Genomic DNA, 16326 nt, shown 5'->3' on the forward strand with positions numbered 1-16326 from the left:
AATCTCAGTTCACTGCAATCTCCGCGTCCCGGGTTCAAGCGATTCTCCTGCCTCAGCCTCCTGAGTAGCTGGGATTATAGGTGCCCACCACCACGCCTGGCTAATGTTTTGTATTTTTAGTAGAGATGGGGTTTCACCATGTTGCCCAGGCTAGTTTCAAACTCCCAAGCTCAGACAGTCTGCCCACCTCGGCCTCCCAAAGTGCTTACAGGCATGAGCCACCACGCCCGGCAGTATTTTCTTAAGAAATATTTATTATACTCTATTCAGTAATATTTTAGACTTCTTTTATACTTTAGACTTCTTCAGGAGCCAGATCGTTTGACCATTTAATAATTTATTACTGAAAATGTAAACTGAGTTTGGGTTTATCATAATCATCCATTTTAGAAATTATACCACTTTATGGAATGTCAAGCTACATCACCCGAGAAGACCAGTACAGCAAGCCTCCGCACAAAAAACTGAAAGACCGCCAGATCGATCGCCAGAACCGCCTCAACAGCCCTCCTTCTTCTATCTACAAAAGCAGCTGCACAACAGTATACAATGGCTACGGGAAGGGCCACAGCGGTGGAAGTGGCGGAGGCGGCAGCGGTGGTGGTCCCGGAATTAAGAAAACAGAGCGACGAGCTAGAAGCAGCCCAAAGTCGAATGATTCAGACTTGCAAGGTAATACTCAAGATGTTTGCCATAGAGTGAATTATCAAGACAGAGACATCTCAAATGATGTTTCCACGTCTTTTACATGAGAATATTATTTCATGGTGCTTGGTTGTTCTGCTAAGAATATTTGAGTAGACCTTCTTTGATCTGTTTCTTAGTAAGGAAAGAATATTGCATTGTTTATTTTTTATTAATACTTCAGGGCAGAAATACTACGTTTGGTCACATATGCCATGTAGCTTTCTACTTAGTAACAAGTATGTGAAAATCTTTTCATGTTAGCCTACTTCTGTTGTTTCACTCTCTGAATAGACAGATGTGGAAGAAATCCAAAGATAATTTTTCTAAAAGTGTAGGCTAGTTTAAATCTCACAATAATTATACCTCATAAACCATATGTCATTACTTCCTTACTGTAATGAAATCTGTCATTGAATCACAGAAATATGTTTCTCTTTAGTTTTCGCATCAGTTACTGTCTCATACCACCTTTTGCCTGTGAATTAAGTGTTTGGAAACCAAGAATGAGATGGAAGAATGAGGGTCACCACATATAGCTAGAGAAACATCAACTCAGAATGGCACGTGTTTTTTTGTAGATGAATCTCTTGGGTATAGATCAGTTGATTTGGAGGAAGGTTTTTGTGTTTAAATGAAGTTTTGGGGGTAGTTTAGAGAGAACCTATTTTGATGCCACATAAGGAAAAACAGTGACTTTTTCTATAGGCATAGGGAAGAATGACTTAAGTGAGGCAAAAAAGGTAACATTTGGATAAGGTAGGTGAGTTTATAGATAGAAATGACTGGAAAACAAAGACATGAACAACTTTTAAAGATAGGATTCAAGTAGATTCCCTTTTTCATTCACAATCACATTCTCACACACAGTCCCCATTTCTACCTGACTGAGATGCAATAAGGAATCTGATTATAACACTCATTGATTATAACACTCATTGAATTTATGGATTCCTTACTGCATCTCATTCAGGTAGAAACAGGGACTGCGTCTGTGAGAATGTGATTGTGACTGAAAAAGATGGAATTTGTGTATTTTTGAGTGTCTACGGAAGAGCTTCTGACAAGGGAGAGGAAGGTTAGGTAAAATGAAGTATTGCCATCAACATTTCCCCCTACGTTATTTGGGTGAGTGATTGCAGCATGAGAGAGAGGAATAGTAAGATAACAGTGAAATGTAAACAGATCATGTGTTCTTTTCATTTTAATTATTTATTCTTTTCTCTATTTTCCACACTCTATGCAATTACCATGTTATTCTTATAATTTTTAAAACATAAATAATTATCATACAAAGGAAATTGAAGATTCAAGAAGCTTGTACATAGCTCTTAAGGGAAGATGCTGGGTCTCATATAATAATTTTTAGTCAAATGATACTGTAATTTCTAAGCTTGAAATTAGTTTATTAGCAGTGTTGCAATTTAACCATGACTATACAAGAATTCATACCAAAAAAATTAAGAATAGATTTTCCTAAAGAGAATTTTAATCCAAAGAAAAGCGAGAGAGAATGTATAAATTGTCCAGAGAGCTTACAAGGTTTGAAGTACTTTGATTACTTGACTCATTCTTTAATAATTTTCACCTTGCTTTGCACCAAAACTGATTTAAGGCAAATGACGTAGACACATAGAAGCAGATAACATAAATGTAAGCATTAAGGAGCCGAAAGATGATAAGGGAAGGAAAATACTAATAAGATGAAGCAGGGTTCCAGTAGAGTGGCTTGATATGGGCCATATATTTGGTTTTGAGCCTCCTGGTTATCAAAGCAAAAAGGCAAATGTGAATCACGTAGCATGAACAAAGAATAAAGCACTTCTTGTTCGTGGGGTCCATCAAGTGGCTCATAATGTTTCAGTTGTGTCTGCCTCAAAATGTGGTTGTTGGTTCCTAGGATCCCAAAAGGCTTTTTCCTGCTTTCTCATCCTTACAAGTGTGTCTCCTGCTGGAGGTTACTGCACCTGACATCTAAATCTGTACCCCAGAAACAGACTTCTTAACTGATTCTTAGGTTTACAGTGCCACCTAATTAATCTAAAACTATACTTAATACCAGTGTGATAAACCTGATAGGTTCATATGTGGTTTGCACAAGAATAGAATATATACTTAACCATAACATGTGACTTGTGTGTGTGTTTTTTTTTTTTTTTTAATGTTTTACTTAGGTTAAATTGCCCTCATGGCCAGAAGAGATAAATCTTTTTACTTTTTTTTTGAGATGGAGTCTCGCCCTGTCATGTAGGCTGGAGTGCAGTGGTGGGATCTCAGCTCACTGCAGCCTCCGCCTCCCAGGTTCAAGCCATTCTCCTGCCTCAGCCTCCTAAGTAACTGGGATTACAGGCATGTGCCACCACACCCTGCTAATTTTTGTATTTTTGGTACAGATGGGGTTTTGCCATGTTGTCCAGGCTGGTCTCAAACTCTTGACCTCAGGTGATCTGCCCACCTCGGCCTCCTTCTTTTTACTTTATAATTCCTTAGCCTTTGAGTTAATTTACTTGAATAATTTACCTTTTTACCACTTACAAAAAACAAATCTTTAAAAAAAGACAAACTTTAAGTTTGTGCCTGGTCCTGTGGTAAAACTAAGCACATGTAAAAGAAGCAAACAACTCATGTTAATATAAATACATGTATTAAAAAGATGGCGATACCTTAATTTCTTTCTTGAGGTCTAGTTCTCTCAGTTAACTGTGCTTCAGAAACTTTAAAACAATAGAGATTCATGGACCCCATTTTAGACCTAGTAAATCAGAATCTTCACACCACTTTTGACTTCATGTTTTTTTTTTGTTTTGTTTTTTAAATAAAACCTCCATTGGGGATAATGTATAATCAGCCAAGATAGAAAATTATACTATCATAATAATAAGGATGGTTCATCAAGTTGTACACAGTATAGAATAGGAACTTTGTGTTTTATTCATCAATCTCTCCCTCCTTCTAGTACTATACCTGACACATAGTAGGTACTCAGTAAATAGTGTTAAGTGAGTCCTGTTTTCTTAATTGCCTTGTTTTCCAGAGCAAGCCTTCTTTTTGAACACACAAAGCTATTGTACCATTTCCTTTTCCTGGAACAAATTGTTGCATTGCTCAAGGAAACTGCTCCGTGGCTAGCCTCCCCTTTCATTTACTATTACCTTCAGGAAAACAGGCACGACAGACTCCCATAGTACACTCTGAGAAATATGGGATCTCTGAGTTCTTGCACTTCCTTGGAGCAAATGGTGTGGTGTGAGCCGAGAACAGTTGGGGCTTTGGTATTAGACATACAGTACTTGGCTTAGAATTGGGCTTTGTTACTTACTTTTTCCTTTTAGTTTTTCCTGAATTTCCATGTTCACATTTGTAAAATGGGCACTTAAATTTCCATTATTAAATATTAAAAATACCCTTGCTCAGTTCTTAACACTTTAATATAATGGTAACCCTTATGACTTGAATATTGTCTCTCTCATCTTCAGGACTCCTGTTATTATAGGATCATGTCTCATCTGAGATAGCTGCCCCTCAAAATAGGCATCTCTCTCTACTATCCATCTGGCGGCTTTTCCCCTTCCCTTCATGCTCCATTCCCCTCACCCCAGCCCCCTACATTTCTTCTCCTTTAAGCCAGAAGTGGCTTTCTTTGCTTAAACCCATCTTACATTTTTGAAAGCTAAACCCTGCATTACTGGCCCACTATCTCTGAAAGTTGCTTCCAGGCTCCTCTTCTTTTTTCTTTGAGACGGAGATGGAGTTTCACTCTTGTTGCCCAGGCTGGAGTGCAATGGCGTGACCTCAGCTCAGTGCAACCTCCACCTCCCAGGTTCAAGCAATTTTCCTGCCTCAGCCTCCTCAGTAGCTGATATTACAGGCGCACACCACCGTGCTTGGCTAATTTCTGCATTTTTAGTAGAGACAGGGTTTCACCATGTTGGCCAGGCTGGTCTTGAACTCCTGACCTCAGGTGATCCACCCGCCTTGGCCTCCCAAAGTGCTGGGATTACAGTCGTGAGCCATTGCGCCTGGCCAATTTTTTTGTGTTCTTAGTAGAGGCGGGATTTTGCCATGTTGGCCAGACTGGTCTTGACTCCTGGTCTCCAACTCCTGGCCTCAGCCTCCCAAAGTGCTGGGATTACAGGCATGAGCCACCGTGCCTGGCCACTTCCAGGCTCTTTTAAGAGAGGTTGCCACTGTGTAGAAACATACCCAATATCCTGGGGTCCTCTCTGGTGGAATTGGTACCGGATCTCATACATCTTCTCGTCACCTCGTCCTAGGGCACTTCCAGCTCCAAGCGAGAAAGAACTCTGGTACACAGCCTCTTGGGACTTCCTTTCTCATGGTGTCTGGTATCTCCTCATATGTTTTTTATTTTTCACTTTGCTCCCTCTGAACCTTAAGAGACCTCCCAGAAGGGCCACCTTATGGTTTAAGATGTGTGATTATTAATTTTCCTCTCCAGTACATCCTCTGTTGTGGCTACAGTTAAATAGATCTCAACATTTTAATCCCTTTGTGAGAACCTCTGTGGTGCCCCCCACTATCTAGAGAATAAAGTCTAAACTGCATGATATGACACAAACTAACTTCTTGTGGCCCTTCAGATTTCCCCACCAGACATGCTCGCTGTGTTCTGCCCCGTTTTGTGAATATGCCTCATTCCCTTTTCTTGGCCTGTCCTTCCAGTTCCTCTGCCTAGCAAACTCCAACTCAGGCCTTCAAGAGCCAGCTCAGTTATCACCTCCTCTATGAAGGCTGCCTGTCTCTCCAACATATTATGATGGCAGATAAGTTAGGGGAAAATATTTCAAGAGTTTTTGCCTTCCTTTTCTCTTCCTCTCCCAGCATTTCATTTTAGAATAGTGCTTGGGGATCAGGTCCACAGATGTTCAAGGATAGGAATGGAAAAATTTGTTCTTGTGTACAGAGTATTATGCAAGAGCTGGGCCTTGAGCCTGTTCTGTGGCCAAAACCAGTTAAAATAGTCACATTGCCTTTCACTGCAGAAGCTAAAGAAGTTTCTGTTGCTCTTCATTGAGTGAGAGGGAAGCTTCATTTCTTCCATTTTATTCTTGATAAAAACCGAAGCACACAGTATTTTAAGGAAGTTATTGAGTGGGATCCAGTGAGTCAGGATCCAGTTGTCTAACTGAAATCCTTCCATTTTCAGCCAGTTATACCCCCTCAGAAAGGAGTTAGTTTATCTGCCAGTATTGTTTTAGAAAGAATTATATGAATTTAGAGTAAAAAACAAAAGCTTTGATGAGGATCCACTGCTTAATTTTAAAAGACCTAAGTAGTCCCAAGAATATGTGTGTGTGTGTTTGTGTGTGTGTGTGTATGTATGTGTGTGGGCAGATGGTGAAGGGAGAGGACATCAAGAGTGCAAAGTCACAATTTCCAAACTTTGTGTTTTTTTTTTTTTTGAGACAGAATCTGGCTCTGTCGCCCAGACTGGAGTACAGTGGCGCAATTTTGGCTCACTGCAACCTCCGCCTCCCGGGTTAAAGCAATTCTCCTGGGATTACAGGCGCCCGAGACCATGCCTGGCTAATTTTTGTATTTTTGGTGGAGACAGGGTTTCACCATGTTGGCCAGGCTGGTCTCAAACTCCTGACCTCAGGTGATCTACCCGCTTTGGCCTCCCAAAGTGCTGGAATTACAGGTGTGAGCCACCGCGCCCGGCCTCCAAACACTTTTTTCTGTATAAAAATGTGCTGTGTGCAGTTGACATTGTTGACCTTCACTTTGTTCCTGGGGCTTACCCTAAGAGTGAGGATGTCTTTTTCATATATGACTTTTACATTTTAAAAACGTAATGGAATTGTAGATTTTAAATAATCGGTGTTCTGGACTGTGTGACATAGAACATGTCATTTCACTAAGCCGTGGTTTTCCTTTCAGTAAAATGAACGGGTGAGTTAGGGTCTGTGATTTTCAAAATCTTATCAGTGAGTAGATTGCCTCTGTTTTCAGACAATTGTGTGTGGATCACCAATTTTAAATACAGTATCCCTTCACCCCTACCACATCACACACATTCATACACATGTACACATATACACATGCACTCTGAAAGCAGAGAGCACTAAAACTCCTGTGGTTTGAGTGGAGGACTGGGATCCTTGTCACCCTCCACAAGGCTTTCCCAGGGATCCAGCCCTCACCTGGGTCCTGGCTACTCACAGGCTCAGGCCAGCATTATTAGTACCATCAAGGAGCTTGTTAGACATATGCCCTTATGACCTGCCCCAGACCTACTGAATACAGGCTGTGTAGGTGGGGCCCACCAATCTGTGTTTCATCAGGCACTCCAGGTAATAATAAGCCACAGTAGCATTTGAGAACTGCTAGCCCTTTGAGTGCGAAGCAATTTTTAACCAAGATTTTAAATGGCAGGGGTGGGAAAGCAGCAGGTGGGAGGCATTCAGTTGGAACACTTGGTTTAAGTTGAGGCATGTTCCTTGTACTATCTGTATCATGATAAATATATACTAGTGGTGGAAGAGTTCCTTTTTTGTGACTAACATATAGGTAGCAGTTTATGTGAACTCTTCTAGAAGTTATAGTGCCATATGGGAAAAATTGGGACAAAGTGGCAAGAATTCCAAATATAGAAGAAAACGAACATACAGCATACTTTTGGCATTTGAACTTTGGAATTGTTAACAATCCAAAGACTCAGTTGCATTTTAGATCACATTCCACCACATAGACTCACAGTTTCTGGTTATGATACCGAAAGCCAGTGATGAGGGCATTATTCTTGTGCATTTCTCTTTCAGAGTTCGCAGATTGCTTTCTGACTCCAGCAGTGTTCCTTATTACCGGTTCTTTGTATTCTAATTCTTTCTCAGGTGGTCTCCCTGGCATTTTTTCTCTTCCTATTCTTATATTTTGTGATCATTGCTCAGAAACCAGAATCAGACTACAGCTCTACTTCCCCCAAAGCAGCAAGAAAGTGTATTCACAATAGCAGTAATTATTCATAATGAGAAGTCATAGTGCACTAAGGCTTGGGATGGCATTTTTTCCCTCTAGGGGTCTGAGATTGTGGATATTTTTGGGTCCTTGGAGTCTGTCCTTTTGCTGAATGGCTTGGACTCTGGGAGGGCATGGCAGCGTCCACCTGTGCAGGGCCGACAGTGGTTTCCTTTGTCTGGAATGACGTACTTAATGTTAATAAGGTCTGGAATGTTGGGAGTCAAGACAGATTTTCTTTTGGACTCTCTTTTGGTCTTGGCTCCCTGTAGCAGATAATGCTTGTGCTTTTCTGTTTTCTGATTAAAATAGGATATTTAGTAGGGCTTTTGCACTTCACAAGTGGCAGATTTCCTCTTTCTCTTGTAAGCTTTTTCTGTCTTGTGAGCACATATCCTAGGCATGCTCAGACGAGGTGTTTTGGAAGGCTGGAGTTTGGCAGGGCTCTTCTTTTCCCCCAGAGTATCTGTTTCCCTTACTGCGTTTGAACACTGTACTGTTTCTAGATACATTTTTAATGTTGCTTTATCTCTCAAGTCTGTAGGTGACGATGCATCCTGTGTGTTTTCACCTGTCTACAGCTGCATATAAATTCTCAGTATTGCAAAAATATCAAGAAAACATGAGAAAAGTTAAAAGTGAGCTCAGGTCAGTGGAATTCATCCATCTGACTGTCAATTACAGTCTGAAAAGTGAAAATAGTCCAAACAAGCCCAAATAACTTTTATTTTTTAAAAGGACAGTGGGGACCCCTGGATCAGAATGCAAGAGACGTGAGACATTCTTTTTGGCAGGAAACTGGACAATTAACATCGCCACTTCCATTTCAAATGTAGGCTGCCAGATCCGTCCGCTCAGTTTAGAGGTCTCTGAGTGACTCTAATTAGGGACCAAGCAGACTTGAATGCCTTGCAACTGTCTATGTGTGGGATGGAGATAGTTTTGGGGTCAGAAGGCTGTTTCATAAGGAGCATGCTGCTCATTAACATGTGCTTTCTGACTTGGGCGTTATCCTGCAGGGCCAAGGCTGGAGAAATCAAACTATGAATAATTATTTTTCTCTAAGACCCTTGTATGATGATTTTTTCCCCCTTACTGGGATGTTGATTTTACTAGTGCAAAGGCAAATTTACAGCTCAACAAAGAGGACACCATGGTGGCCCAAATTGTTAATTAGTAGAGTATATACTTGTCTTTATTAAGTTACATCACTTACCCTATCTTTTGCCTTTCGCCCTTTCCCCCTCGTATTTTTGTCACAATCTGGAATGTTTTAAAGATGTTAATGCGTGATTCTTTCAACAGGCAAAATGAGATATTTTTGTCATGTCAGGTTAAGAAGTCTTAACCCATTAAATCATACTTGAAGCTTCACATTTTTCACTTGCATATAAAAAGACAAACAGCATGCAAAAATAATTCACTGAGTTTTCTTTTGAAATGAATGTTCACCAGAAGTTTGAGGTCAGAATTTTGATTAGTTTTTACCATATGTAGTACTGAACTCTGTAAACCCGTGTTATTTTCTCTGCCTTTTTGCTTTCTTGGGAACTGATCATGGCAGCATTTAGATGACATCAGAACCCATGTTGGTAAAATAAATGTCATCCCAAAGAACCCTTTAAACAGCAGGTATAAGTGATGATATGGTTTGTTTCTGGTATATTTGTAACCTTCAGTTTTATTGAATTGAAACTTCTATATGTTATTTCTCTCATTTAGCTAAGTTGAATTCTGAATTTAACTGGGTTAGAGGTCATCATCACAAAAGTGCCATACGCAGAAGTAAAATATGTACTAGTTGGGACCTTGCAGATCTTGGTTTAGTCTCAGTTCAGCCACCTGGGAACTATGTGACCTTGGGCATGATAGTTAATCTTTCAAGGCTTCATTTTCTTCTTGTGTGTAGAAAATAGGGGTAATTAATGGCATCTCTTTCAGAGGACTATCATCAGCTCTTAGTACAATTTCAGACACTAAGTGCTTTAAAAATGTAGTGGTATTGGTAAAGAAAGACCATGAGATTTTTTCCTTGTGAGAACTGCTTTCTGTGGGTCACTTTAGCAGAACCTCAGCCTGTGAGCATGCCCATCAGAATGCTGTTGGGCAAGGCATCCTGCAGCCTGGGTCAGTGTTAAGTAATAGTGAATGCCAAGGACTTGAGATAGGGGAGAGTTCAGAGGGGCATCCACTCCCTAAAAAAGGTTCTCGGACTATTGCCAACCCACAAACAACCTGCTGAATTCTGGGCAAGAATAAAATGCAGTCCTCTCTCCGTGCTTTTTCCCTGTCACCTCTCTGGGTTGAATTCTCTGTGTGAGCCCACGGAATGGGGTCTGACAGGCCCGCTTGATTCTGTTTGAACCCACTCAGCAAATTAACCACTCTAAGTTACTTTGCTAAAAGGAGGAGATTGCAGGGGACATTAGCTGGAGGCGATGGGCAAACAACAACTGCTCTGTATTTATTTTTCTCCCACCCACATTCCTTGCTTTAGGGCAATTAGTTAAGCTAGATGGATAAGCTAACTGGGTAACCCACTAAATTTCCAAGTCTTTCACAACTTTTCCTTACACCTTGCAACTTGTACACCATCTCTTCCGCATTCTGTGGGCTGCATAGACCTGCCCTGCTACATTGCGGAAGGGGTCGGCACTAGGTGTAGGTAGATCATGGGGGTGGCGAGACATCTTGGAGGCTGACTACCAGGTGTCGACGCAGAAACCGTTTCTGTTAATACCTTATCTGAAAGAGTCTCAGCATTTGTGATGGAATTTTGGCAAATTTCCTGCTGCTATGTCAACATCGATTTTGTCATTGCTTCTCCTTCTGTGGAATGGAGCCCTAGGATCTTTACATAAACTGCAGTGTGAAGAGGCAGGGTTTTGAACTTCTGGTTTTGTATCATCATTATTGTAATGTGATAATTATAGTCTATATTGCAAATACGTTCATTATCATTCATGCTTTCTGTCATGGTCAGCTTTGGCTTTTATTTTAAATTTAATTTCCTCAACCAGACACACAGTGTAGCAGACTCTATTACCCTATTTCAGTTTTTGGTGCTGTAATGAGACTTTGAAATTCTAGGAATTGAGTAGATAACACAAGTGTGATGTGGGAAAGGTCCCTGGGAAACAACAGTGATACTATTAGGTTGGTGCACAAATAATTGTGGTGTTTGCCATCACTATTGCACCCACATAACAGCTCAGTGCATGCAATTTACAAAGTAATGAGTGAAATGCTCCCTATAGTTGACTATAAGATTTCCTCATTTTTCTCTGGTGCTGAATTTGCTTTTCAAAAAACTCTTCCCCTTGCTGTTCCCTTCCCCATTCCAGATTGTAACTGCTTCTTTCCAGCTGCATCAGAAGAAGGGGACTTTCCGTGTAGGTGTTATGCTCAGAAAAGGGCAGAAAAGACCAGGTCATGGTGGGGATGACTTGCTCCAAGCACAAAAGAGAATTGTGATGGTTCAGGAAGACTGGAAAACAATGAGGCAGGAAAGAAATGAGAAGGCTTCAGAGGAATGGCACATTGAAATAAAAGGAAGTGGTAAGAGCAGGAAAACAAGTGGAATGAAAGGAGCATACACAGTGGGCAGGGATGATTGGATAGACTGTGGAATAAAGGTAATGTGGGGAAAAAATAGGCAGAAAATAAAAGAGGTTTCATGGTTCCATGGTTGCATATTCCATTCCTCCCACTAGGTTAACATTTCCCAGAGGGGTTGGGTGGAGAGGGGGAAATCCTTTTTGCCCTGTTGTGGTCCATGTGCCCTTTTGCTGGCAGCTCCACTTGGAACAAATCTCCCTGTGAATACATCTCCTACTTTTTTCCTATTTGGAGTTTCCTGATGCTTTTGTCTTCCTCTTGTGCTGGATTAGAGCATCCACTGCCAGCATGCATTAACGTGATAAACAGATTAAAAGTGAAGTCTTAAGTAGAACTTTGGAAGGAGTACCAGTACACTATATTGAGGTATTGGATTTTTTGAATATGACTTGAAGTTGTTAAAGTGATGTTTTAGAGTTTTGATGTGCTTAAAAACTGGAAATTGAGAATTTTTTTTAATTTTTTGTTTTAAGTTAAAAATTAAGCACAAGAGACCAGGTATGGGAGGATCACTTTGTGAGAATCACTTTGGGAAGCCAAGGCAAGAGGATTGCTTGAGCCCAGGAGTTCAAGACCAGCCTGGACAAAATAACAAGACCCTATCTCTTCAAATAAATAAATAAATAAATAAATAAGCCGGATGTGGTGGGCATTCAGGAAGCTGAGATGGGCGTATTGTTTGAAGCCAGGAGGTCAAAACTACAGTGAGTGTTGATCGTGCTACTGCCCTTTAGCCTAGATGACAGAGTGAGACCCTGACTTAAAAAAAAAAAAAAAAACACAAGAAAGTGGGGGAGGGGGGCACCACTTTTCCTTTATTCCTGGGTTAGTATGCCTTTGTCAAAAGCAGCTTGCTTTAAATGAAGATGTCATGCTTATTTCAAGTCCTCTTACAAACCGAATTCACTCTCATATCCCCTTGATATGTAATGAAAAGCAATATATATATAGCATTTCTGTGAAATAATCAAGCCTTGCTTTCTAGACTTATTAGAATTACCTCATGAAAGCAACATGAGGAAGTGAGTGGGAAGAACTAGGTCTACAACAATTAAAATAGTTTTTGTTTTTTTTTTTTTCAGAAATGCATTTATTACTGCTTCTCTTAATTCACTTGGTGAACTTCCATTGACCTTTTTTTCCTTTTATTTGAAAAGACACAAATTATTATATGGAGCAGTAAGATCTTTCAAACCAGGAGGCATGGAGAAACTGCCATATTTTAGGTTCACTAAGTTCCTCAAAACTATTTAAGTGTCTTGCCAAGCACATTTAAAAAAAATTCGTATTTAGTCTTTCAGGAAGATTTATCTTTTGTTGGAATGTTGCTCCGAGGAACTCTATAAGATACAGCATCTCTTGAAAGCTCTGTTAAAAATGATGTGTTACTTAAGTGAGAAATGGTTATGGGTGCTTTAATTATTCAGCGATCAAGGTTTTTTTTTTTTTTTCTTTAAACACACTGACAGCATTCATATTATTTACTACTTACACTGTCATCCACGTGAAGATGGCTCCAATTTAATTGCAGACAGTTTTCAATTTGAAAACTATATCTTCATTTCATTGAAGAATTTCGTGTCTGGGAAGTACTATTCCCTATAGAGTTTAATCTCTGGGTGTAGTGGTCTCAGCATCATCTACAACATTACACATGAGGGCAAAACTGTTTAGAGTAAGTTAGGTAAGTTGCTATTGCATTAGCATTTCTCAGAAGAAAGATGATCTTTTAGGTAGTAAACATACATGCATCGTAGAATCAGTAGGATTTCCTGATTTGCCTGACTCTGCGGTGCTTCCATGCCTGTTTTCTGCGTTGTTTCTAAACTTCCTTTTCTTTTTTTGTTGGGGGGAGACAGGGTCTTGCTCTGTTGCCCAGGCTGGAGTGCAGTGGCACCATCACAGCTCACTGCAGCCTCAACCTCCTTGGCTCAAACAATCCTCTTGTCTCAGACTTCTGAGTAGCTGGAACTACAGCTGTGTGCCACCCCACCTGGCTAATTATTTTTATTTATTTTATTTTTTGTAGAGACAGGGTCTCACTTTGTTGCCCAGGTTGGTCTCGAACTCCTTAGGCTCAAGTGATTCTCCCGCTTCAGCCTACCAAAGGGCTGAGATTACAGGCGTGAGCCACCGCGCCCAGCCCTGCATCATTTCTTTTAAATAATGTCAGGGACAGCAGGTTCTATGGCCCTGCTACCCATATTGGAATGAGAGATACAGTAATCAGCTAAATCTTAGCCTTTATAGTTAAGATTTCAGAACTTGGTTTTCTGAACTGAATAATCTGTGGGATGTTTGTACCCACAAATTAGGATTCTCATTCTTCTCTTTTTCTTCTCTTTTATATTTTTATTTCTTGCAGTTTTAGATTCTATGAATTTTCTACCTCTCTCTCCTGTTCTGTATATCTGGCTTCCAAGACTTGCCATATTTATCGTCACTAATACTGTAAATGGACTTTTAAAATTCAACACTTTTTATTCATTCATTTACTGCTGAGGTACTTCTTATTTTAGGAACGGGGTAAGGAAATAGAAAATGATAAAGATAAATGAGAAGGATGTTTTTAATACTAGATTATTGTGGTAGCTGTCAACCTATTTACTTTTGAAGAAGAAAGTTTCAATAATTGCTCTTATTTTAAGACTATGTTGCAAGCTCATTGAGTGCATCCAAGGAAAAGGAAGCACTTCAGATAAGCTAACTGCACTTCTTTAATAAGGGTGTGTGGTCCAGTTGCTAGTTTGTCCTTGTCATTTCCATTTCCTTCCTTTTGACCATTTTTATCTTTAATGATCTCAGTAGGAGGTAAACAACCTCGATAAGGGGATAAGGGAGAATGTATCCAAGTGCTGCTTGTCAATAGCTCTGATAAAGATTTGGTGTGTCTGGAAAACCTGAAACTTAAAATGATTCTCAGAAATTATCTCTAGGGTTCATTTGTAATATTGAGTAGATTACTATTTCTGTAGATGGGAAACTACTATTTCTATAGATCAAAAATAGTGAATATTTGAAATTTTACATGCTTCAACTTAATATTCCACACATCAATATGAAGGATAATTAATAGGTATCTATACAAAGTATATCTCTACTGTGTTTCTCAACTGTTGGTATGCTAGAATTTGTTCTGTTTTTACTTTCAGTGTCAACAAGAGTAAAAGGTTTAGGGAGAGAAAACAGTGAACACCAAAGAACTCAGGTAATTTGTCTACTGCTAGGATGTTTTTTGCAAATAGATATTAAAAATGATATTTTGGGGTGAGCAGTGGATCAATAATCTGTTTAAGGCAGGAAATACTAGATTTTATAAAGATATAAAGGAATAAAATGAGATAAGATCACAGTGCCCAAGATGTTTTCTTGAAATGGTGGCTAGAGTCCTATTGATTAATGCTGGTGACTGAGACATCAACATTGAAAATAAACATCCCCAGACAATTGATAATTATAGGTGACAATTATGTTGTTATACTTTATTTAGGCAGTAGTTTTGTTCCTGGAAAATTACTTTTATTCAAGAGGAAAATTAGAAGCGTTTGAGAACTGAATGTTTTGTGGAAACTCTTGTGTATAATTTTTCAGTTTTATTCAATTTCATAAATCTTCAGGGAATATTTTCAGGCCTAGATTTATGGACACTGTATATAGTACCTGCTACCAAAAGAACATTCTACCATCAGGCTTATTAGAAAGCATATTGTCTGTTTTTCTGGTGCCTTGTTGTGAGCAGATGTTCCCTCAGCATTTCTGAACTATTTTAATGCACAAGATGGGAAGAACAGTAAGTTAAAAGACGGAGATAGGAATTAATTTTTTGACTAGGTAACTGCATTTGAGTGGGGATAAATGTCAGTATTCTCAATCTTTTTTTTTTTTTTTTGAGACAGAGTGTTGCTCTGTCGCCCAGGCTGGAGTGCAGTGGCTGGATCTCAGCTCACTGCAAGCAAGCTCCGCCTCCTGAGTTTATGCCATTCTCCTGCCTCAGCCTCCCCAGTAGCTCGGACTACAGGCGCCCGCCACCTCGCCCGGCTAGTTTTTTGTATTTTTTAGTAGAGACGGGGTTTCACCGGGTTAGCCAGGATGGTCTCGATCTCCTGACCTTGTGATCCGCCCATCTCCGCCTCCCAAAGTGCTGGGATTACAGGCTTGAGCCACCGCGCCCGGCCTTCTCAATCTTTTTTATCCCTCTGCTCAATTTGAGGTAATACCATGTGGTCACTTAATCTGTCATCAGACCCTAAAAATTCAGTAACAAGTCTCAGTTCTGTGTTAGCAGGAGAATGGATTAAAAATAAGTTTGTAATAAACTCTAGCACAGTCCTGTCACTTGAGCTCAGTTCCTTTGATTTGGCCCAATTTTCTGCACTGTTTTTCTTTTCATATTGTAATGACTACTGTCCACAGAGAAGGTTAACACAATGGAGGCACACTTCTGATGGGCCCTGTGTTCCTTTCCTGTGATTAACAATCAGCACACACAAAGCTGGTGCTTCTTTTTTTTCCCCTATAGAGATGGGGTCTCACCATGTTGCCTAGGCTGGCCTCTAACTCCTGGGTTCACGGCACTCTGCCACCTCAGTTTTCCGAGTAATTGGGACTACAGGCATACACCACCATGCCTGGCAAAGCCAGTGATTTAAAACAACAGAAATTTATTCTGTCACAATTCTGGGGAGAATGTAGAGCTCAGAAGTCCAAAATCATTGTTACCTGGGTGAAATCAAGGTATTGGTAGGCCCGAGCTCCCTCCGGAGGCTCTAGGAAAAAAATCTGTTCCTTGCCTCTTCCAGCCTCAGGTGGATGCTGGTACTCTTTTGCTTGTAGCCACATCACCCCAGCTTCAAGATCAGCATCTTCAAATCTCTCTGCTTTTTTCTTCACCTCTTGTTTGTGTTAAGTCTTCCTCTACCTCTGCCTTATAAGAATACATGTGATCTCATTTAGGGCCCATCTGGGTAACTCAGGATAATCGGCCATCTCAAAATCCTTAACCTAATCATATCTCCAAAGACTTTTGCATGCAAGGTAACATTCACA

The 16326-nt window shown here is 40.1% G+C and overlaps 1 protein-coding gene across 5 annotated transcripts in view; it reads left to right on the forward strand.

Moving 5' to 3' along the window:
* Positions 1-16326, forward strand: part of FNDC3B (fibronectin type III domain containing 3B) — a 364538-nt gene that overhangs the window by 213637 nt on the left and 134575 nt on the right. For all 5 annotated transcript variants that reach the window (XM_001085124.5, XM_001085354.5, XM_028843856.2 and 2 more), the window contains exon 6: positions 391-672. In XM_001085124.5, coding sequence (XP_001085124.2) covers positions 391-672 — 282 coding nt within the window. The remainder of the gene's footprint in view (positions 1-390; positions 673-16326) is intronic.

This window comes from Macaca mulatta, chromosome 2 (assembly GCF_049350105.2).
Source record: "Macaca mulatta isolate MMU2019108-1 chromosome 2, T2T-MMU8v2.0, whole genome shotgun sequence".
Taxonomy (NCBI): Eukaryota; Metazoa; Chordata; class Mammalia; order Primates; family Cercopithecidae; genus Macaca; species Macaca mulatta.